General features: G+C 36.5%; 1 protein-coding gene across 2 annotated transcripts in view; it reads right to left on the bottom strand.

Annotated features, from left to right (window-relative positions):
- LOC126693437 (ferredoxin-dependent glutamate synthase, chloroplastic) overlaps positions 1-14,375 on the bottom strand; it is a 30,696-nt gene extending 16,321 nt beyond the window's left edge. The window contains exons 1-10 of one of the 2 annotated variants that reach the window (XM_050389391.1): positions 13,924-14,375; positions 10,144-10,456; positions 8,295-8,737; positions 8,032-8,163; positions 7,243-7,341; positions 6,691-6,761; positions 4,959-5,055; positions 3,299-3,391; positions 2,595-2,740; positions 486-645 (exon numbers count right to left, since the gene is read on the bottom strand). In XM_050389391.1, the coding sequence (XP_050245348.1) occupies positions 486-645; positions 2,595-2,740; positions 3,299-3,391; positions 4,959-5,055; positions 6,691-6,761; positions 7,243-7,341; positions 8,032-8,163; positions 8,295-8,737; positions 10,144-10,456; positions 13,924-14,193 (1,824 nt within the window). In that variant the 5' untranslated portion in view covers positions 14,194-14,375. Of the gene's footprint in view, positions 1-485; positions 646-2,594; positions 2,741-3,298; positions 3,392-4,958; positions 5,056-5,403; positions 5,462-6,690; positions 6,762-7,242; positions 7,342-8,031; positions 8,164-8,294; positions 8,738-10,143; positions 10,457-13,923 lie in introns of those variants that run through there. The other variant, XM_050389392.1, reaches the window with a different exon arrangement.
- Positions 14,376-25,333: the final 10,958 nt, after the last annotated feature.

Below are 25,333 nucleotides of genomic sequence, written 5' to 3'. Positions count from 1 at the left end.
GGGTGTGAGATGGAGAGGGATATTTGGTTTTGAGACAAGATTGATCAACAAGTGGCCACACTGCAGAACTACATCTATCTTATACAATCTCACCACATCCAATGCAAAGTTACCCAGTTGTTGATAGCAAGGCACAACGTAAACATGCAAAGCCCATCCCAAAACATTCAAACACTGGGATGCATGATCATTCCAGGGCATAATACCCTAAAACAGGTCAAGCTTTATATACAAATTCTTTGCCCATACGCTTGAGTGGAGGCAAGCATGAAACAATGTCTGGAGTAAGTTTTATATGAAACTTAGTAAATCAGTGGTTCCTATTTGGGGCCCATGACCTGAAAACTGCAGGTCCAAATCCTTCATCAGCCAATCAAGGCTAGTGGAGCAAAAAAGGCCCCAGACCAGGAGACTTGAGGCTGGCCAAATCTCCCAGTTTCACACAATAACCCGTGCAAACCAACAATAAGTAAATTATAGCATACCTGTGCAAACCGCTGCTTAAAATAATCATAAAGCATGTGTGGCTTCTGAGACAAAATTGCCAGTGGAATATCATCTCCCATGCAAAATGTAGGCTCCTTCCCTTGTGAAGCCATAGTTTCAATAACCAATTGCACATCTTCGCTTGAGTAGCCAAATGCCCTAGTCCCATCAAATACAAAACAATGAACAACATTTAAAATGGAGACTATTGCAAGAATGTATTCAAACTAACTTCTTGGCCATCACCAAATTACTGATGATAACTATTAATTTGTCTAATAAAAAACTTGAGGTAGTCATACCAGGATCAATTAACAAAGTAACGCAATCAGTCTCAATATATAGTACCAATATGATACTTAACAAGGAAATGCAATCTATCCAGTCTTCTGAATGTGATTCCCATCAACCACTTTATTACATTGCACCATAAACAGAAAATGAACATACCAGAACAGCACAAAGACGAGTGTGAACACAAATATCACTGCATAATACCTACAATTCATTGGCTTCCCAAAAGTAGGGGCAAAAGAAATGCGATTCACCTACTTTTGTATCACAGCCATTATTAAAGATTGAGGATTTTATCTCTAAGGAACTTCATCCAAATTGCAGATTAATCCATATACTAAAGTATTATTAGTACACAAACACACATGCATATGCATCATCAATAACACCACAGAAATAGAGTTCCAGAAAAAAAAAAAAAAAAAAAAGAGAGAGAGAGGAAGAAGAAGAAGCTAGCAAGCATTTTCTCCTCTTTGTACCGCCACCACCACTTTAAAAATAGTGGGTACATTATTTAACAAACTTCATCATAATCCCAGGCTAATCAATAGTGTGAAGGTTTCTTAGGAAATAAAATTAGTAAGCAAGATACCCTCTTCTCTTTGTTCATTTAAGTATATAAACTTTACTGCTATTCCTAAAGGTCATACACAATGCACAAGACATCCACTTTTGTGAGGTCTAAGAGAAGGTGGTAAGTAGTAAATCTCAAGGAGTTGGCTTATTGGTGGTTCCTAAGGTCTCATGATATCCATGAGATCTTGAGTTCAAAACCTCTTGCTAGCATCTTGGGGTCACCCCCAAGAGATTGCTCCTTGTAATTACCCAGTGTGTCTAGAACAGGAGGATTGCACATGGCCAAAGGAATAGTCAAGACGTACTCGAAGAGGTCTAGACACCCTTGTTATAAAAAATAAATAAATAAAAAAGAGTGGGTAAGTAGTTAGCCTTACCCCAATTTTGAAGTTGCTGATTTCCATACTAAAACCTATAACACATCACTTGGGCAGAGGGAACTTGCTATGGCCCCAAGGTTTGACCAATACCTTACTGCTATTTCTATAGGAGATAATTTCCAGGCAGAAATCATTGCACTTAGTGTGCAACATGATTCCAAATCAGCTCTGAACGTTCACAAAAATTTGTGTTCAAGAAAGCTTAAGGCCATGAAATTCTATTGCAAAGTTACTACTTTTAGCACGCACCCAATTCTTTTAACCAATGCATTTATTTGGCTTCAAAAATTTTCGTTAACCAGGAAGATTTCCTTCCTTGCAAAGAAGAATGGATTGCATTTATAATCACATCACCATTAGTACAACAGAAACGCTCACGCCCAATTCCTTTAAACTAAATTGTTTCCAATTAATTTATTTGACTTCCAAATTTCAGTAACAAGGAAGATTGCCTTCATACCAAAGAATGGATCGCATTTATAATCACAACACCATAGGTATAACTGGAACCAAAATGAATTATCATTTGAGACACATCAATCAGGAATCATATATTTACACAATTGCAGATATATTATTAACAGAGTATAGGTGTCTAATAGGATTAAGAAAGAAACTTTAAGTTCCAAACTCCTAGACAGCATCTTAGGACCACCCCCAAGGGATTCCTCCTTGTAATTACTTGGTGTTTGTGGGACGAGGAGACTACATGCACCTAGGGGAATGGTCCGATTCATAGAGCTCTGAATACCCATGTTAGCCAAAATAAAAAATAAAAAATTAAGAAACATTCACAACATCTCTAACATCACAGTGCTCAGGGTCATCTCCAAACAGTTCATGAAGTAGAACACTTACTGTTGGTGTCTCAATATTGCATCATTGTCCATAATTGTTCCTGATAGGAAGTTCACAGGCTTCAGGGATCGCAAGTTTTCCTTTATCCACTTTCCAAATGGATTTGACAACGCTACTCGCTTTTTTACCTCCGTATTCTCATAAACCTGCAATCAGTATTATGTCATTAAGACACAAATCATCGAAATATGGTGTACCCTTTAGGAAAATTGGTCAACAATTTGGAATAAATAGAAAAGAAATGAAGAAAACTAACCTCACTTTTATTTATAATATTGAAATATAGTTTTTTAGTTTACATAAGATTCTTGATTAAGCCATGCATTGCACAGGCATAACACTACTGAATAATAAAATGAAATGCCATGCAAGAAACAACAATGACAATGCTGACTTTTACTACTGAATAACGTGACCTATGAAGGAAACCCTCCAAAAATTCTTTTAAAAAAATAAAAATAAAAACCCCATAAAACGTAATTCTAATAAGTTTAAACAAACCAAAAAAAGAATCATCAGGAATGTTTTAATAAGTAATTGTCTTACAACAGCAATCAAAAATTAAAAGTTCTACAAATTTGATCATTCAGTAATTTACTCACTGGCTTCAATCCTGAACTTAATAGACAGCCATCACAAATAAATCCAATACCAACAATCATGCAATGGCACCAAGCAAAACCAAAATACAATGGTGTACAAACCTGTCCGCTGGTTAAATCAACAGCTATCATCATCCCTGGACCTAGACGGCCTTTCATTGTAACTTTCGACTCATCCATAGGTAGGACACCAACCTAAATAAGAACAAAAAGGAATGCTTAATATCTTAAGTACATTCATGGAACCTATTAATGTCCTCAATATACTTTTTCTTATTTTTTTGAGAAATTGACACAAATTCTTGTTAGAAGTAAATGCAACAATGGGCAAGAGGATTGTAGTTAAGACTGAACTGTTAATTAATAAGAGATTTCCTTGAGTACGGCCTGACATGACAGATGATCAAGAAAGGAGATCCAAATCTGAGTAAATTGGTTTCAAGAAAGCCAAAGAATTCTAAAAGCCAAACTAGAGGCTGATCCCCTGGATCAAAATATGAGACAGACTTATGCTCCAACCATCCACCTTTTATGGTTATACATCAATCATAAAGAAACTTTTGAGTTATAACCAATAGGCCCGGATTTCACAGTTTTTTGAAGGGCCAAGACACCCAATCCCTATCATCCATAGATGAGGCAGAATTGAACTCTAACCAGTAAATAATTTTACTCCACAAAAACTACCCCATAAACAATACAAAGTACAAGGTAGTCTAAAAAATTGTATCCTAAACATTACAAGTAAAAGATATTGAATTGGAGAACTTAGTGATAGTACCATTGTCACCAAGACCCAGGACAATTGACCATTCACAGAGTAATCTAAGAAACAAAAATCTGAACTGCACTTCCATAACTTCCACATCTTCAAAGCCACATCAAACACAAAGAAGCTATATTCCACACAGCAAACAAACATTTACCAAACCATTTCCCCCAACCAACCAGTAAATCAAATACTCTACGCAGCATCACCCAATTAGCTCCAAAGAGACAAAAAACATAGTCCAACAATGCATCAGCAAAATCACAATGAACCAACAAATGATCCACCAACTCCTGGCTACACCTACACAACCAATAAATGATTCCTAATTTTCTAAGATTACCATTAGTCGAAATCTTCCCCCAAGTTGTTGTTCAGACAATGAATGCTACCCTGCTTGGGGCTTTGGCACACTAAATTCCTCTCCATGGGAAAAAGATCTCCCTTGGGGCTCATAGCACACCACAGGAAGACCGCACATCAAACACCCTAATACCTCTGAAACACCATCTCATTCTGTCAGGGCCAGCACTCCTTGGCGTATTTGAATACAATAATCTGTGCATGGAAGCAGTCCAATTCCCATCATTAAACTATGTTATGAATCAACATCCCAATGTCTCTCCCTACTGCATTACAAGTAAGAAGGTAAGAGAGCATCCCGGTTAGCTACCAAAGAGTAGAAAATTGAATACAACTCCTTCAAAGGTTGATCCCCACACCTACTATCATGCCAAATACCACATATTCTCCACTCCCATCTCAAAACAAACAAGGTTAACAAATCTATCCCACCTTGTTCTAAGACTCTTCCAAAAGCTACACCCATGAGTTCTTCACACAGGCTTCGTTGTCCAACCTCCTCCATTTACCCCATACTTTAAAGCAATGAACCGTCTCCACAAATAAAATATAAACATCATAATTCTTATGAAAAATTATCAAATTATGCATATTAAAAAAATCATATCAAAGGAAAAATGCAAAACACACCTCAGATGCAACATAGACAACATTGTCTGACGTCCGCCAATACCTAGCAGGGCGAAGTCCATTCCGATCTAGACATGCCCCCACTGTTTTTCCATCACTATGTCATAAGAATTAGAATAGCAACAATCAGAAAGAAGAATAACAAGTTTGCGAAAAAGAAATAAGAATGTCAAGAAAAAGAAGAGTAATTGATAGAACTGTCAACAGAGCAATATATCCTCCATAGGCTTCTAAAGAAAATTTAGGACATCAACAAATAATAATCACCGAGCCCCAGAAACATGTGTAATGCTATGCTAATACTATACAACAAAGGCATTCATCACAAACTTCTATTCTTGATTTCACATCGGCTTTCTGCCACATAAATTGAACTTAATAACTACCACTTATCCCAAAAGCTTAAGCTAATTGGAAATGGTGAATATAATCACTTAGCCATTACCTAACACTCATCCTCATGTGTGAGCCCAGACTCACCCTCCATATGTGGGGCCCAACACCTGGATTTGGAACTTTAAATGAGAAGTACACAGAGATAAGGTTCAAACTCAAGATCACTACTCTGATACTATAATAAAATACCATTTGTCACAAAAGCTAAGCTAATAAAAAATGAGAAATTTAATCACTTGACCAGTATAACAAAACTGAAGCAATGCAAAACAACTAATCTTTCTCCTCAGAAAAAGTTTTCTGTGGCACATTAATGTGACATGTGAAACTACAATTTTCCAAAAGAAACTAGTAGTCCAAAATAATCAGGTAATTATGATGCTAAGCACTAAAGAGATCTTTTAGCTAAACTTCCAGTATTCTGTATCCAAGGTGGCAGCAGAGATATAGCAGTATATCATCTGGCAATAAAGATGCTGCTATATTTGGCATTGGCCCACTAAAAGATTTACCATCCCCAATGTTAGTAAACTTCTTACTTTTTAGTTCCATTTTTTCTTTTTTCTTTTTTTGGTTAATTAAAGCACTAAAGAGATCTTTCAGCTAAACTTCCAGTATTCTGTATCCAAGGTGGCAGCAGAGATATAGCAGTATATCATCTGGCAATAAAGATGCTGCTATATTTGGCATTGACCCACTAAAAGATTTACCATCCCCAATGTTAGTAAACTTCTTACTTTTTAGTTCCACTTTTTCTTTTTTCTTTTTTTGGTTAATTAAGATTATCATATGTCAGTATGGGTTCTGGCAGTAGTAGAGATGCCATATCTAGCGGTGCCAAAGAAATCACCCTCCTACATTCATTTGGATTTATACAATATTCAGTTTTCCTAAGTACAAAAATCGTGTTGACTAGGAATTCTAAGTAAAGCAATATGATTCATATTGCTTGTTGAAAGTGACCAGTTAGGAGAAATCGCCTTCCTACATACAGTTGGATTTATATAATCTCTACACAATTAAAAAATAAGCCAATGTTCAATGCCCTAACTCTCTCATCTTGGCCCATCAAAGTAGATTTGGAACACTTCAACCATTAGTTAATCTAGAAGTCAGTGCCAAGACTTTTTCTTTCCATTAAAGAAAAGTACAATAGTCCCTCTAATGCACTAGGTAGTTGTGATGGAAAATAACACAAGGGTCGGTACCCATCCAAGGCCCTTTGCACAGACTAAGGCCCATTTCAAGATTCCTATTTTATAAATAATGGTTTTGCTAATCAATGTCAGTGGCAAGAGAACTGCTGTTTCTTTAAAAATGCCTTTGGAAGCGTCACCTGAATAAAAGTAAAGCAGGCCCATCCCAAGCCTCCATCTGACCCTTGTAGTAGTCATAAAAGTCAGCCACCTAAGTAGAAAAGACAAAGTGATAGTTGTCAACAAGTGATATACATTCAAATTACATAAAGTTCACTGTAATGAAGACAATTACATAAGACATTTGTCCAAAAATCCTGAAGACTAGATCCAAATGAATGAATTCAAGTTGCTGGAATAAATATGACAAGACAAAAAAGGGTGTGAAGATTGAGTACTGAGGAAAGATATAATGGCCAAGGATGTTGGAGAAAATAAGGCCCAAAATAAAGGATATTGGAAAGATCATCATGTTGATAGAAGATGCAATTTTGGTATTTGGTCAGTTAATTTAGTTTGGGGAAATAAACTGAACAAACTTAACAACCACCATAATGACTGGTGGTAGTCATAACAATGCATTAAAGTAAAAAAGTTGAAGAAAAATAGATAATCCACTACAAAGAGATTTTTTTTTCCTATTTTTTTCAAATTATGTTGACACCTTACCGGAAGTGTCAACATAAATATACCTCAGGATATTTGATCATAAGAGTTGGATGATTCTTGTATGCCTCTGGGACAAGAATCATCAGAGCTTCCTCAGCAGTACGGCCACTCCTTATTAATAACTGAACAAAGCATAAAAAAAATGAACCAGTATCAGGCCAAGATTAAGAAACTAGTGAAACTTAACATAGAAATACAAGAATGTCAAAACACCAACTCATATACTCAAATCAGGTGAGTTTTATAAATAACAAATGCTAATAGATAAATAGGTTGCCCTTAAGCCATAAAAGCAAATGTTTCAAAGAAAAAGTACAACAGATACAGAGGAAATTTCCAGCAGTTTATAATACCAGACAATCATGAAAAACATGGTCATATGAAGGATTCACACCAACCATGAAAGTTAAAAAATAACTCAACATGAATAGTCATTAAAAACATGCTCTTGCAGGCACCAATCAGGTGGTCGCATATCAGCATAAAATCAAATGGATCTTTCAAATTTGAAATCAATATTATATTGAAAGCATTTTGTTAAAATACATATACTATAATTTGTGACTAATGAACATTATGAATAGATTAAATGTTTAATATGTATGCTTAGTTGCAAAGATGGCAGTTTGTCATATAACTCACAAACTTAAAAGACTTTAGAGATAAATTCCACTAAGAGTATATATCTTCTGAAAGAACATTCAATTTTTGACATTTATTTCTGTTCAATAATTTAATTCTAAATAGTCACTGCCAACAAGGGCTCCAATGACATATATTAATAAAACAATGACATAAGTGATAGATCGTACTTCTGCTGCACTATCAAGATTTGCAGAGTCCGATGCCTTTGGGTTACCAAATGGACGAATTTCATTTTCACGCCCACGCCATACAGATGACTTCAATGAGCTTTCTCGAGATTGCATCCAGTTTAAGTTACCCTGCACAAAAATCACTGTCAAAATAAAGAAACTTAAAGTCTCTTTTTATTTTAGCTGAATTCAGTCTAACTTATATCTGCATTTTACAGCATAGTAGAACAGATAACAGCTAGAGCTAAGGAAACTGTAACCTGAATGGTATTGATTTCTCCATTATGTCCAAGAAATCTCATTGGTTGTGCAAGAGGCCATCTGGGACTAGTATTTGTGCTGTACCTTCGATGATAAATGGCAAAAGGGGATTTATAAAGATCACTTTGAAGGTCAGAATAAAATAACCCAAGAGCTTCAGAGCGAAGCATTCCCTTGTAAACTATTGTCTGATTGGACAAAGAACAGAAATAAAGCTCGCTTCCCCAAGTTTCTGAGCTTGCTGCTCTTTCAATCAATTTTCGGCAGATGTACAGTTCTCTTTCAATGTCTTCGACAGTCTCTTCTTTGACAGCTTTAACAAATACCTGCTGTATGTTGGGCATGGTTTCTCTGGCATAGTAACCAACTATAGAAGCATTCACAGGAACAGGCCTCCATCCAAGCACCTCAAGACCCTCTTGTTGAAAAGTATTTACAATAACTACAGAAGCAATTAAAATTAATCATCATTTAACAGATTACACATACAAAATTGAACATTTTCCAGACTTAGTGAATATTTCATGGAAATTGAGGAATTAATGATACTGAAAGAAACATTCAATAATATTTAATTCTATATCAGTGGGCATCAAGAAATATTTAGCATCCGACAAAAAGAAACAAAAGGAACACAAGAATCTAAAAGGACTGCAACCCTTTCTTTTTCTTCTCTTTTTTTTTTTTTTTAATCCTTTTTAAGTAGCCTGCCATGTCTTGGTAGGATTCGTGAAATTGAAAGCAACTATCACACGGAGACAGCCAAACTCACTGAATACCAATCTAGGTTTATTATCACAACCAAAACTCACCACAGCATGTGCAAGCTTATCTATTATTTGCACCAAGTAGCACATTAGAGATACCATTCTTTCAGATCATATTATCATCCCCAGCTTTGGTATAATTTTTCTCTTTTAATTATATAGGTGGATTGCTTATAGCTATTGAAAAGGTGGCATGCTGGAGGATAAGATCGTGGGATGCAAGACTCAGACCAACCAGGTTTGTGCGCAACTTAACAATCAGAAAAATATAGGTTTGTGCATATATGAGAAGAAATAAGAAGCCAATAGTTAACCAACAAAACGTAGAAAAACAAATCAATACATAAGGCTTGCGAAGGAGTTCTAGAACTGCTTCAAATATATAATTTTGAGCCACTGCCTATGATATACCTTAGTTCTACTAGAAAAATGGCTTATGGAAACTAAAGACGCTGCTTGTGTCTTCTGAACTTAAATATTCAGAAGGGCTATGCAGATTACAAGGAATAAGCCAACCCTGATGCCTGACATAATAACTTACAATTAAGACATAATTTGAACCCCAAATAATCCTGAAAAGTTCTGAGTTCTTGATTTTAATTATCTGTAAATATTTTCCTCAACATTACCATCTTAAAGATTTCTAACTTAGAATACAACTTGAAAATGATGATGTAATAATATATGAGTCAAATAAAGCATCAAAAACTTTTAAAAACCTGAAGAGGCTATTAGATCCTATTACCATGCCATAAACTAAAAATGGTCACTCATGAGTTTCAGAATATAACCTTCAGAACTCTCACTCTTCTAATTTCAAGTAAAAAAGAACCTCTGTCCACATTCCTAAGTTTTCATGGCATGCCAAAAGAACCAAGAATTATTGACTAAGAATTACATAATTCTCATCAATTAAACTAATAGTCAACTGGACTACTTTGTATTTATAACAAATAAGTGAAAATCAATGCTTAACATATATAAAAGCAAGAAGAGCCATCAAACAATCATTCATGATGAGATACTTGAGAAAACAAAAAGAATTAAGTAATAAGAATGATTAAAACTAATTAAAAATCACCTCTTTTGGCTTCTTTCAATAGGTCATCATCTTTGGGAAGGAAAATCATTCCAACAGCAGTATGCAATTTATCAAAGGGAGCAATCCCTTGCTTATTTCCCCAGCTGTTAAATAGTTCCCAAGGAATTGAAGTCATCACACCTGAACCATCACCAGAGTCATTATCTGCTCCACATCCCCCACGATGTTCCATACAGCCAAGAGCTGTAAGAGCATCCTTAATTATCCCATGCGATTCTTTATTTTCCAAATTGGCAATGAATCCAACCCCACAAGCTCCTCTCTCTGATAATATATCATCCAAGCTTGCAACCTGCTGAGCATGAAAACTGGATCATATAGACAGGACCACATGGAGCAGTTTATTTTACAGGAACAACAAATTTATATCATATCAAGCACAGTCCAATGGCAACAAGAAGTTGGATCCAAACAATTGACAGATATAAAAACAACATTCTATATAGATCCTCTAGTTTTTTTTTTTTTAATATATAGATAATGAATCCTCTAGCATATCAAGAATATTACGTCTTCATTGATTATGAGGTCTTCAAACACTTTAAGAAATAAAAATGCAATTCTAGAATACTTGTCTCATTATACCAAGTTTAAAATTCTGTTCCAATGACTTTTCCGGTTTTACCTATTGGTTTGGAATTGAATATTTTGGTACCAAACAATTCTAGTGCACCGTTTCAGATATATATATATATATATATATAGGGTTGGGTTCAAGTTACACCTGGTGTAACTCTAAGCAATATTACACCACCCAATAACTAGTTAATAAATTTATATTTTGAAAATTCCACCGTTGGATTATGTGTTCTATATGTTCTAACATGCATGCCAATTTTCATACTAATTAAATATTATTTACCATTCAATCCATAAACTCATATTTTATACATTATTTTAAACTACAAAAATTTGAATTTATATAGTTGATAGATGACATCACTATTGATCTTTGATAATCTTGAAATTTTGCAAGCATGGAGAATATACAAAAATAATGTAATCCAACGGTCAATTTATTAAAATTCACATACAGTTAAAAAATATTGATTGGTATAACATTACTTAAATTATACCAGGTGTAACTTGAATCCAACTCATATATATATATATATATATATGTATATATATATGTATGTGTATATATGCGTATGTATGTATGTGTATGTGTGTGTGTGTGTGTGTGTGTGTGTGTGTGTGTGTGTGTGTGTGTGTGTGTGTTTGTGTGTGTAACTCTAAAAATCCCATTAAACTCATAAGCTTGCCCAACCCAAACCCACAAATCCATGACAATCCAAAAACAAAGCCCACACACAAAAGCCAACAAATTATCTTCGTCCATGTTATTTTTTAAATTTCTCTTTATCTCTCATTGCTTTTCTCTCTAACATTCCCAATCCTTTTTAATTCTCTTTCTACAACTAAGATTCATTCCAATAATGTTTTAAAGAAGAAAAATTTCAGGTCTGCCACTGTCCTTTTAGAGTCCTCTAAGCTCCAATTATTTCCCTCCCACCAAATGCACCACATAAAGCAATGAGAAACAACCTTCCAAATAACACCATTACGATGATGTCCAAACTTCCCTTGCCAGCATGCAACTGCAATCTTTAGCATTACCCAGTGAATACCAAACAAGGTAATAAAAGATATAACACCAATCCAAATCTAATTCCGCACTTTCCTCTTATATAAATTATTAATCATTAAAATATTCCCCAAAGCTACATCCCTACCAAATGCTCCTATAAAGGAAACACAAATCACAGACACCAGTTAAAACCCGATAGTAGTTGCTAACCTCAAAACTCCTTCTTATAGCAGGTATCCAACACATCTTATCCTAACAGTACCCCTCAAAGAAACTCCATGTATAACATCCATAAAATTAGACAAGGACTCCAATTCTCAATCCTAAACAGCTCGCAAGAATTTCATATCCCAATAAAGAACCTCATTGGGGAACTTCATGAGATCAACCACATAAACCTCCTTGTTACTACTTATTCTGATTAACTCTAGAAAACGCAAACTCAAAGGGCTATCCCCACACCAAACACCATGCCAAAATTTCACTCTAGACCCATCTCCAATCCCAAACTGAATATAGCAAGAGAAAGTAGGCAAACCACCTCAAACAGTCTTCCATAAACTCGCTACGTAAGGACCTAGAATGGAATTAGAATACCAACCTCCCCCTTCACTTCCATATTTAACCCCCTATCATCCTTCTCCAAAACGCATCTCTCTTAGTTCCAAATCTCCACAACCATTTTCCCAACAAAGCTTCATTAAAGCATCTCAAACTCCTAATCACCAATCCCTCATACTGAAGAGGAGAACAAACCTTAGACCAATTCACCAAGTGAAATTTTGAATCATCTCCCATACCGCTCCAAAGAAAATCCCATTGGAGTTGTTCTATGCGATTCACGACGTCAACCAGAATAGGAAAAAGAGAAAATAAATAGGTTGGCAAATTGAATAAACAATGTAAACATCATCTTGAATGTTAGATTCTTTTCACAAGTATTATGTATGCTTTTAAATGATGATATATAAGAACAAAAGTAGAGTTTGTTGTATTATTCAAAACAAGTGCAGTACCATTTCAGTGCATCTAGTTATAGATAGTATACATGATAAGTATTAGTATCTAATTATAAATAACTCTGTTCTTTTCAGCCGCATGCAACCACCACTAACAAATTCAAATAACATTTATACCTTTAAAAGATAAAGTGCTTACTATCTGTGTTCCCATTGAAAAAGACCATTGTTTTATTGTAGTGGTTCAATTTGCATCAAACTTAACTCAAAGCCAAAATCATGACTCACCAAAAACTTGCAAAGTAAGAATTTTTACTACATATTGCTTTGACCATCCATTCTTGTTATAAATAACTCTGTTCTCGTCAGCAGTGAGCAACACAACTAACAAATTCAATTAACATGCTTATACCCTTTACAAGATAATGTGCTTATAATCTGTGTTCCACTGAAAAACACCATTTTTTTAATCGTAGTAGTTCAACTTGCATCAAACTTTACTCAAAGCCTAAGATCATGACTCGCCACGAACTTGCAAAGTCGGAGTTTTTATTGCATATTGCTTTAACTATCAATCCTTGTAATGATTAAGTCCTACAGGTACCTAAATAAGTTCAGTCAATTTTTTGGGTCTCAAAAAACATTGAAAGTACTTCTAATTCTAAAGACCCAAGGCACTGTTGGATTGCTATTTAATAACCACCTAACCTATCTTTTCATGGCTAAGATTGCAGAGACTATAATTAGCAATTCCTTCTTGATTTTCAAAGCAACGAAAGTACTCCCAAAATCCTGAAGTCCTGTTTGGTTAGTATATTTATAAAAAAATAAAATAAAAAAGTTTTTTTTTTTTTTTTTTTGGGGGGCAATAATTAAGGCTTTGTTGAATTGAACTGAGTTGTATATGTCAAATACAATCGAATTTAACTCCTAAAAACAAGAAGAGAAAATCCAAAACGCGAAGCAAACAGTATCTTAGTTTATCTCAAGAGAGTAGGGGAACAAAACAAAACACAAAAGAATGATTACAGAAAGGAAAAAAAAAAATAGTCAACAAAATTCTTAAGGGTGCGTTTGGCTTCGCTTCCAAGAAGTAAAAATAAAAAACGCATTTTCTGGAAATGAAACCCAAACAAGTCTTCCAATTCAATCACTTTCATGAGAGATTACTCGGAAAAACAATAATCCAAGCAAAAAAGAAAAGCGCACCTTCGGTCTCAAATCAGAGCGAGAATCCGATTCCTCCGAGGCGTTATTGTTACGTGCAAAATCAAGAACCGCTTTGACCTTCGACGAAGAAACAAAGTGCGAGAAGGTTCGAGAAGTCGCAGTGAATTTCCGCCTGGTTCGCTTGGATTTGCAATGTAAACCGACGAAATCAATGAAGTAGCGGCCATTGTTGGAGGAAGCGAGAATCGAAGGCTTTGGTGAAGAAGAGTGGAGAAGGTGAGGAATGGGAGAGACTGACTGTAAAGCCATAGAGAAGAAAGAGAGAGAGAGAGTGACTGTGTGTGTGTGTGTGTGTGTGTGTGTGTGAAGAGAAATGTGGGGATGAGGATGAAGATAAAAGGGCTGAGAATGAGAGATAGAGAGGTTTAGAAACCACCAGCCTCACATTCTCACAAACACAAACACCAAACTCTGGCGTTTACTTCTACTACCATATCTATTACCACTGCCACTACTCTTTTTCCGTTTCTCTTCGTTCTTATATATATAATTTTTTTTATTTTCTCTTTCTTTCTTTCTTTGATGTTTACGCTTTCCATTTCAAATTCAGGTCCTCGGCTTTTGCCACATGTGTCGCGGTCCACCTTTATACTCTGCACTGCCCTTTTGTTTATCTTTTTGATTTGATTTGCTGCATAAGAACCTGTCTGTATTGTAATCTAGAAGTTAATCTTGGGTCCAATATGCACAGAAAGTATTGGAACGATGACATGTGATTATTTTTTTTTTTTTTGGGTTAAGAACGTATTAACTTATAGCGTCTATGATAATAATAATTTTTTATTATCAGTTCAAGACATATGGTTAAAAGTAGACTTTATTATCATATCAAGACATATGATTAAAAATAAACACATATCACCATTATAATAGATCTAATATAACTGGATACTGAATCCAATCTTTGCAAAATTAGTTAAAACTTAAAACAGGATTTCTTTTTTTCTCCAATTTTATGGCACTTTATGATCATTTGGTCTAGTATTTGTCCACATCCCAACAGGGTCAACAAACAATAGCAGTGGACCTAAGTTGGTTTCCTTATATTCCAAAATTCAAAATGAACCCGGTGAATTTTACCACTTCCTCAATAATTTAAATAAAATATCAAAATATTGATAATTAATATTTATTTTAATGTTAATGATGTGGTAATTCTAAAATCTAATCCACTTGTTTTAAAATTAATTTGATAAGATTTTAAGAATGCTACAGTAGTGGAGTTACTCACAAATTTAGAGGATCACTCCCAGTTAGGTAGTATATGACAAAAAGCTTTACTAAAGTGATTTTAGTTTTACTATTATTGAGTTTTGTTTTTGTTTTTTTCTATAAATTGCGCAAAAGGTGTCAGTTGTCAAACGTGTCTTTGATTGATGAGTTTTGATTAGTTTTTTACGGTCAGGTATTTTGGTCAATTTTGATGGCTTTAATTTGATAAGATAATTGCTATTTGCCAAAATGCAAAGTCTGATATTTGTTTCCTTACCTACCTAATTTGATTTGATATCTTCGAAAGTATTATTAAATTACAGAACTGATGTTCTCGAATTTTGAATGAATCAATACTTTAGAAAAAGGCTTTGATTTGTAGGCATGCTGTATAAGCCAAACAATAACCAGGTTTTAGTTTTCTATAGTTATGTTTGTGTTAGTTTTAAATACGAAAATATATGGCACAACCCAATATCATCCTTACAAAATTCAACAAATAGCGAAATTTTAAAATCAATGAACAAACAACTTTTATAGAAGGCTCATAACCATACAACAAAATTATATAAATATATATATATATATATATGTATGTGTGTATGTGTGCACACACGCATGCGTGTGTGATATTTGCAATGTCCTCCGGTCTAAACTTATGTCTAAACATGCTTTACGACTCAAAAATATGAGACAATATCTTTATGTCCATGAGTGTAATTTGACAAACATATGGGTCCCACATAATGGGCCCAAAAGATTTTTTTTTTTTTCAAAGATATGGTGATGATAGTAGGATAACAGCTAAGCATTCGCATCGGTTAGTGCAAAATTTCCTTCTATTTTGCAAGAAAAAACCTACTTTTTTATATTTTACATATCTACTTTTACAAAACACCCACATCAGTTTATCTATTCTACATATTTATTCAATAAAATAGTTATTTCTTTAACACTGTTCATTTATTCCCAAAACCCACTAATTAGTGCTTCTGCCTGAGCACTGAGCCCAACAGATCAACCTCACCAATCAACCATCCTACCGCCGTTTAATCCCAACAGAAAATCAATCAGCCACCATTGTTCCTCTACCTTTGCAAATATAGCCATCAATGAATCTCAACGAAACTTCCAAAACCCACCAAAACCTTACTCGACAACCTCCTTACCACCACCAACCAAAAAGACCCCATCACCATCCTCCCTGTCTCTAAGAAACTTCAACTCTCTTCCTATTCACGAACTCTTGCTTCTTTCACCTTCTCCACACCAAAAATCCAAGACCCGTCTCACCAATCGGCTTAAAATAGCTAAGGAGCCCGTGGAGCCTAATGGGTCTCGCCGGAGGGGCAAAAGTAGGGCGGCCCAGACCTCCTTACCACCACCAAAAAATCCAAATGAGCCCCAGCTCTCCCAGAACTTGGTCACCGATGAGGGAGAAGAGAAGCAAGAGAGAACAGAGAAAATGATAGAGAGAGAGACTCGGTTTGCTTAGAGGAGAGAGAAAAGTAAAACTAAAAGTAAAATATTAATAAAATAATAGATACACGAGCTACAATAACCGTTTAAATATACACGGTTACTGTAGCTCATGAAAATCTTTACACATTTTTACACCCACTGATGTGGGTGTTTTTTTGCTCAAAATATGTAAAATTTGTACTTTTTTCCATTTTAAAAGACTATAGATGGACTGATGTGGTTGCTCTAAGTCCTGTATAAATACTAGATACTACCTTTAAACTTTGAAGGTATGTAAAAATTCATTAAACACCGTGTATACTGGTATTTTTCTAAGTACTAACTTTTTTTTTTTTTTTTTTTGATAGTGAAAACCTCATAAACAATATCATTACTCAGGACAAACTGTCCTCACCGTTTACATCCAACTGAACTTGAGTAGCAATTACAGGGGGGGTGTCTTCCACCCAAATCTGACAGTCATGAATACCTCTAGCTTCCCTAGCCAAAATATGTGCAGCACAGTTAATCTTTCTGCTAATATGACTTACCGACCAATGCTTAAAGGAACCCAGCCCCAATTTTATCCCATCCACCACCTTCAAGATAGAACTAGGACGCGGTCCAGCATCAAAAATTGCATTGACTACTACCTGTGCATCACTCTCTATATCTACCTCCCATAAGCCCAGATCACGAGCAAAATTTATCCCCTCTTCCATTGCCATCGCTTCCACCTCCAACGCACCTAAAGGGAGGGGCAAATTTCTGCTCAACGCTCCCATAATCTGCCCCATCTCATTCCTAATGACCACCCCGATACCACAGCTTTTTTGGCTTGTAAACACTGCCCCATCAATGTTGACTTTGAACTTCCCTTGACGAGGTGGACACCATCTTGTTCTGACTGGTGCTTGGCTGCGACAAGAAGGTTGAGATTCCTCTGCTTCTTCTACTACTTTTGCATACTCCATGGCCTCCCTAGCAATTCTCTTAGGGTCCTTACTTCTCCCCTCATGCTTGAACACATTACGGTTGTTCCAAATCATCCATGCTGTTATGGCAAACAACTCCCAATCTGATTCCCCTTCCTTCTCAAAAAGAGACCACACCACATCAATAAAATTCTTTATGGGCTGCTTCAGAATGGGCAAAGTGATATCTACTTCCTTCCACACTTCCGCCGCAACACAACAATCCCATAACGCATGGCCAGACGATTCGCAATCTCCGCAGAAGCCACACCTATTATCCGTGGTCACTTTCCTAGATGCAAGGCAGAAGTTTGTTGGAATTATGTTCTTACACGCTCTCCATAGAAAATGCTTAATTTTATTCGGGCAATGAAGCTGCCAAACCAACTTCCATAAACCAGCAATCTTCCCCATATCTGAACATTCTCCACCTCCTTTAGCTGAGTGCCTTTCTTTAAGCATCTTGCGTGCCACAAGGTACGCGCTCCTCACTGTGAAGTCGCCGTTCTTTGACCATGCCCAAATCAGAGAGTCCTCCGGCAGTCTTGAGCTAATAGGCATTCCGAGAATAACTTCCGCTTCATGGGGAAAAAAAGTCTCCCTTACTTGATCCACCTTCCACATACCCGTATTTCCATCAATCATTTGCGCCACCTTAACCAGCTCCACATTCGGACCTTTGGGAGTAATTACTTTGAAATTGTTCGGGGTTGGAATCCACCTATCCCGCCAAATATCCACTGATCTGCCATTGCCAACACACCACCTAGACCCCCTTTCAACCGTCTCCTTGGCTGCCATAATACTTCTCCACACATAGGAAGGCTTTCTTCCCACCTGTGCTTCCAAAAAAGAACACCCCGCAAAGTATTTAGCTTTAAACACTCTATGGGTAAGAGAGTTCGGGTTTTTACTTAACCGCCACCCTTGTTTTGCTAGAAGAGCCAAATTAAACGCTTTAAGATCCTTAAACCCCATTCCCCCTTCCGATTTGGGTTGGCATAGTTTTTCCCATGAAATCCACGCCAATTTTCGCTCCTTCTCTTTCTGCCCCCACCAAAATTGACACACCATTGAATTGAGTTCATGACAAAGGGAATCCGGGAGTTTAAAACAACTCATAGTATAGGTTGTAGTCGCTTGAGCTACTGCCTTAATTAGAATTTCACGCCCTGCATTCAACAACAAATTTCCTTTCCAGCCCGCAATTCTCCTTCCGACTTGGTCCTTAATGCGATTAAAGGCCTTCTTTTTCCCTTTCCCCACTAGAGTGGGCAGCCCCAAATACCTTTCATGCTTTTGGATAATTTGAGCTCCAAAACTCCCTTTTATCTCCTCCCTTATTTCCTTGCTGGTATTCCTACTAAAGAAGAGAGACGTCTTCTCTTTATTCAGTTTTTGTCCCGATTCTTTTTCATAATCAGCCAGCACCTTTAGTACTCTATTGCCTTCCTCAATACAAGCTCTTCCAAAAATGATGCAGTCATCGGCAAACAAAAGATGAGAAATCCGAGGTGCCCCCCTACATACTGAAACTCCACTAATCTTCCTGTCGCATTCCTCTCTTCTAAGCATAGCTGTCAACCCCTCCGCACACAAAAGAAAGAGGTAAGGCGAAATAGGGTCGCCTTGACGCAGTCCCCTTGAAGGGATGATCTTTCCCTTTGGCTCCCCATTTATAAGTACTGAATAGGAAACCGTCCTTACACACATCATCATCAACTCAACCCATCTCTCACTAAAACCCAATCTCCTCATCATCACCTCCAAAAAAGCCCACTCCACTCTATCGTACGCTTTACTCATATCGAGTTTAATAGCCATTAACCCCTCCTTTCCCCTCCGCCTTTGATCTATGTAGTGCATAGTCTCAAATGCCACTAACACATTATCCGTAATTTGCCTCCCAGGAACAAACGCGCTCTGAGCCTCACTGATCACCCCAGGCAGAATTTTCTTCAACCTATTAGCTAGTACTTTCGACACTATCTTGTAAACAACATTACATAATCTAATGGGGCGAAACTCCGTAATCTTTTGAGGGCAGTTCACCTTAGGGATAAGGCAAATGAATGTCTCATTTAGGCCTTCAGGCATCACTCCGGTTCTAAGGATTTGGAGCACACTGTTTACAACACACGGGTCGACAATATCCCAATACTTTTGAAAGAAAATAGGGGACATACCGTCTGGACCGGGAGCTTTGGTAGGATGCATCTGGTTCAAAGCAAACTTAACTTCCTCCTCTTTGAACTCACACACCAATTCTTCATTCATCTTTGGCGTCACCTTCTGCCTCACTGCCCCTAAGCTTGCATCAAACGACATTGGGTGCTCCGAACTATATATATATTTGAAGTAATCCAAGATCACTCTCTCAATGTCCTCTTGACTGTCTACCCATGCACCTTCATCCTCTATTCCTTCAATCTTGTTTATTCTCCGTCTTTGTGTAGCTGTCGCATGGAAGAACTTAGTGTTTCTGTCTCCGCACTTGAGCCAAAGAGCCCTAGATCTTTGCTTCCACATTACCTCCTCTCTAGTCAATGTCTCATTAATTTCCTTCCTCACTTCATAAATTTCCATAGCTGTCTCATGCAAGTTATTCTGACCTTCAAGCTGGTGGAGACGATCCTTCAATACATTTAGCCTTTTATTGACATTACCAAATACCCCACGGTTCCACCCTTGCAATTGAGTTTGACAGCTTCGGATTCTTCCACCAATGCTGGCCTCACAACTATCCCGAAGCGGATCCCATGCCCTTTCAATCACCTCCCTGCACCTTTCATCTCTCGCCCACATCGCTTCAAAGACAAACCTCCTCTTCGTTGGCTTTGTGCGTTTCTTCTTTGTCAAGTACAATGCTAACATACAATGGTCAGAAGCTGACATAGGGAAATGATGCACCTGAGCTTCAGGAAACTGCTCCATCCATTTCCCATTTGCCACCATTCTATCTAATCTAATAAGAGTCCTCTGTTCTCCAAATCTCCCATTACACCACGTAAATCTCTGCCCCACACACCCCAAATCAATTAACCCACACTTACTTAAACACTCCCTAAAACCCCTCATTTGATTTGCATCACGATCCAGCCAACCTAACTTCTCCTCAGGATGGGTAATTTCATTGAAATCCCCAAATACTATCCAAGGCATATCACATTGATTTTTTAAAGAAAACAGCAAATCCCAAGATTCATACCTTTTCCTTGCATCCGGATTCCCATAGAAGCCCGAAGCCCTCCACGGCAAAGTTCCACCAACGCCATATACAACGACATCGATGTGGGAATGTGAGCAGCTCTTGAATCTCACATCCACCCCTTCTCGCCAAAGCATCGCCAATCCTCCACTACGACCATCACACGGCACTGTAATCCCTTGGGAAAGCTGAAGTTTCCGCTGCAAGCCTTTGATTCTACTCGGACTCGCTTTGGTCTCCACGAGGAATACCAAGGCTGGGTTTTTGGATTTCACCTCATCGGTGAGAAGTTGGACTGTCGGGGATGACCCTAAACCCCGGCAGTTCCATGCAAGCACGTTCATGAGGCTCGGCGGGGCTGCTCCGCAGCCACCGCCTCTCCGCCATCCCTCTCTACACTGTGTTCCAAAACATTGCTCTGTTCTTGGTTTTTTCTTCTTTTCCGATTTGTAACATTGGTTTCTAGTTCTTGTACAGGTACCGGGCCTGGTCTTTTCCCCAATGTTTTATCCTGCACTAACTCTGTGGACGGGCTTGCAATGTGAGCCATCCTAGCCATGCGTTTCCAATGGCCACTTTTTGGGCCAAGTTCCTCAGCAACCCAGCCCACCTCAGCATCAAAACTCATTGCCATTGGGCCGGTCTCTTTGTCCACACTTACCAGGCCCACTTCAACTTCTCCATCTGTATCTTTTGGCGCCACACGAAATTTGAAGGGGACTTCAACCTCAGGATGGGTCTCTTTCTCCCAACGCATCTCTTCCTTCGTTTGACTTTGAGCCCCGAGCCCTTCCCTATCCTCTTTCATCAAAATAGCATGGATTTCCTGAGGGTGATCTCTAATACTGGTCGCCTTACCCTTTTCATGATCACTCCCCTGTTTTTGGCTTTTCAAGCTTTCCACAGTTGTTTCTTCCCCTCTGCCACGATCTCCCTGCTGTGGTAGCGATGATTCCGAGATTTTCTCATTCACCAATCTCATTCCCGGCGCGTGCACAAACATCCCTCTTCCTCCCCCCATGCCTTTCGCTGAACCACCTTTTTCATACCACCTATCTTCAGGTCCGGGCTTTATAGATTCATCCCAGCCTCTTCTCGGCACCTCCCCCCTCAGCCACGCCCCATATTGTAAAGAAGATGGCTCTGGCACTTCTTCCATCTTACCATCTGGGCAGTCCCTTAATCCATGGCTGAGTAAACCACACCTGTAACAAAAGTTCGGAAGACGCTCATATTTGAACGTTATCCACTTCTGCTCCCCGCCTTCAATGGCTATCTTTTTTCCTCGCACCAGCTTCTTAGTAACATCCAACATGACCCTTACTCTGAGGTATTTTCCCCATTGAACACCCGAATCTGCCACATCAACGTCCATAACCTCTCCCAATTTTGAGCCAATAGCCCAACCCGTTTCTCTAGTCTTGCTCTTCAGAGGCAGGTTATGTATTTGCACCCAGAAAGGGGATTGCCACAGAGATATCTTGTTTGGCACTTGCTCACCCTCAAACTCTTTCAAAAGAATCAGTTGTTTCTCGAATGTCCACGGGCTCATATCCATAACCCGCTTCTTATCTCTTCCATCTCCGAACTCCACAAGGAACAGTTCGTCCCCAATCTCGTTTATTAGCACCCCTTTGTTTGGTTTCCAAAGCATCCTTAAGTTTTTCCTAAGGGCATCGATGTTCATACATTTATGTGACAAAACTTTCATCACAAAACAGTTCTTTCCTATCAACTTTGCAGCCTCCGTGGTACTACTCCCCAATGAAATGCTCTCCCCTTCCTCCTCTGTAAAGGAAAGCTTCTTCCACATTTCTTCCAGTTCATCCTCCATCTCACCACCCTACGTTTGATCTTACAGAATGAAGACCACTACACTTCTGTTGGTCTTACAGCACGAAGACCACTTAACTCCTGCAAGGGCACGGCCTACAGGACTCTAACTGCTTCCACATGCACCACAGGGCACCCGAGAGCGACCTACGTTACATGAGAGCACTTTTGGTGCAGGTTTCTAAGTAATGACTCAGAGTTTGTATCGTTAAGTACTAACTTAAGTATTGGAATAGTTGTGTCTAACAATACACCAATGTCAACACCGAACTATATGTGGAATTTTGCCTTTACAAGTATTTCAAAACTTCTGTTGACATTTAAACACTAACTTTTTTTGTTGTAATCATCACCATCATCATCATATATTACAAAATAAAATATGAAAATGTTATGTGTATTTTAGGGTAAATCCTCTTCTTTTTTTTAGCAACCAAAAAAAGTCCTCTATTTTTTGGGTTACGTGAAAAATATTAGTTCCATAAAATAAAGTGAATGATGTATGGTTAGGTCCATGAAATCATGCTACGGATTCCCACTTGAGAAAATTTAGTCTAACCTAACTTAAGTTAATTAAATTACTAATTCCTATATTCGTTTTTTTTTTCTTTTTTTGAGAATTAGGTATATAAGTCAGCATTAGATTTTCAACTCGAAACACTATAGTTTATCTTTAGCTAGGGAGGTTTGAATGTAAAATGTTATTTTAGTGTGGTGCATTTGTTTTTTTCCGCAATTAGAGCTCGTTTGGTAACGTTGTTCTAATAACGTTGTTTGTATTTTTTGAAAATACGTGTGGATGAAAAAATATGTGAAAATACATGTAATGTTGTTTAAAAATTGAAAACATATGTTTAAACACATATACCAAACGACCCCTAACATCTGAACCAGTCGCAACAATGATAAAAGTTATATAAAAATACGTATAATATTATTTAAAAATTAAAAATATGTATTTAAACACATATATCAAACAGCCAATAACATCTGAACCAGGCGCAACAATTATAAAAGTTATATAACTTTTTGTATGCCAATACCAATACCAATAATGTGATCTTTTAGTTTTATTTATTCTAAGTGTGTGGCTATTAGAAAAAGCAGGCCACCAAATCAACTCTTTCTTTGATCTGACAACAGCGTTAGAATGGGTCACAATGCAGCATGCACATGATATTTTGCTCAGGGGAAGGCCCTACATTGATTCGCTGTCACATTTATAGCCGTCCATTGTTAAATGCTGAACTAACACAAAACCACAACCTCAATTTCAATTAACTTAAATAATAATAAAAAATTATTTCTAATAAAAAAGATGACGTTCAAATTTTATTTATACAAAAAATTAATTGATATATTATCATGATGATAAATAATGAACAATCATAATACAACATCTATGAGATTTTAAGAATATTTTATTGATATGAAATGAAATGATCTAATCAAAAGTTAAGATAGTACTTTTTTATATAATAAAAAAATGTGTATATATATACACACATATTTTAAAAAGAATACCATGAAATTTCATTGCATCTAAAAAAAAACAAATAATAATAATAATAATAATAATAATAAAATAATCATCACAAAATGTCTATGGAATTTTGAAGGTATTCATTGATATAGAGTATAATAGACTAATAGTATAATCAAAATTTCAAAGGTGTTCAATTAAAAAAAAAATTCAAAAGTATTCATTGACATAGAGTGTAATAGTATCATTGACATAGAGTGTAATAGTATAATAAAAAACTGAGTTACTACTTCTTTATATATACTAACCTCTAAGCACGCACTCACATGTATACTCAAAGACTTTTCTATTTTTTAAGTAAAATTTAATAATTTGCATCAATTATAATTTTAATATTTGGTACAAATGCATAACACTCATCGCACTTCTAGGTTTTTTTGTAATTGGAAAATGTAGTAATCCTAAATTATAATTAATGCAAATTATTAAATTTTACCCAAAAAATAGTAACTTTTTAACATGGGTTTCTAAAATTAAAAAAAAAAAAAAAACTTTTAACGTGGCTTTAAAATATATATATATATATATATATTTTCGGCCAATTAAAAAAAATAAAGGAAGAGAAAAGTCTAACTTGAATTTGTTTCTGAATAAGTGGGTTAGTGGAAGAGTAATCCTATTTTGTAAGCAACGTTTTAGTGGGAGTTAAAGATATATTTTTAATTTGTTGTTCTTTTAGTTCTATCTCTACTTAAACTTTGGGAAATAAGGGTATTTTGGACAAAAAAAAAATCCGATTCAAATAAAGGAAGCCCCTTAAATAGTAGTATAGATAAAAAAACATATATATATATATATATATCTGTATATATTAAGAGAATTTTGAAAGTTAGTTTTTTTTTATTGTCAAAAATACCCATAATTTAATTAATCTAAACCAATCAAAATGGGGTTAAAATAGTAAATTCTCTCCTAAATAAATTCCTACCCACGTTGGAAACACTACTTCTCAGTAGTTGAACTTCTCACAAACACAAACTCTTCTCAACAGTTTATAAAAATACTAGCCTTTGAGCATGCGCATGAGCACATGCTCAGAGGCTAGTATGTATATATATATTATAAAAAGGACACCATGAAATTTCTTGGCATCTAATAAAAATAAAATAACTTTGTCAAACCCTTTGAACATGAGTATATAAGAAATTTTAATACCAT

This window comes from Quercus robur, chromosome 7 (assembly GCF_932294415.1).
Source record: "Quercus robur chromosome 7, dhQueRobu3.1, whole genome shotgun sequence".
Lineage (NCBI taxonomy): Eukaryota > Viridiplantae > Streptophyta > Magnoliopsida > Fagales > Fagaceae > Quercus > Quercus robur.
This window is presented reverse-complemented; position numbering and strand designations above follow the sequence as displayed.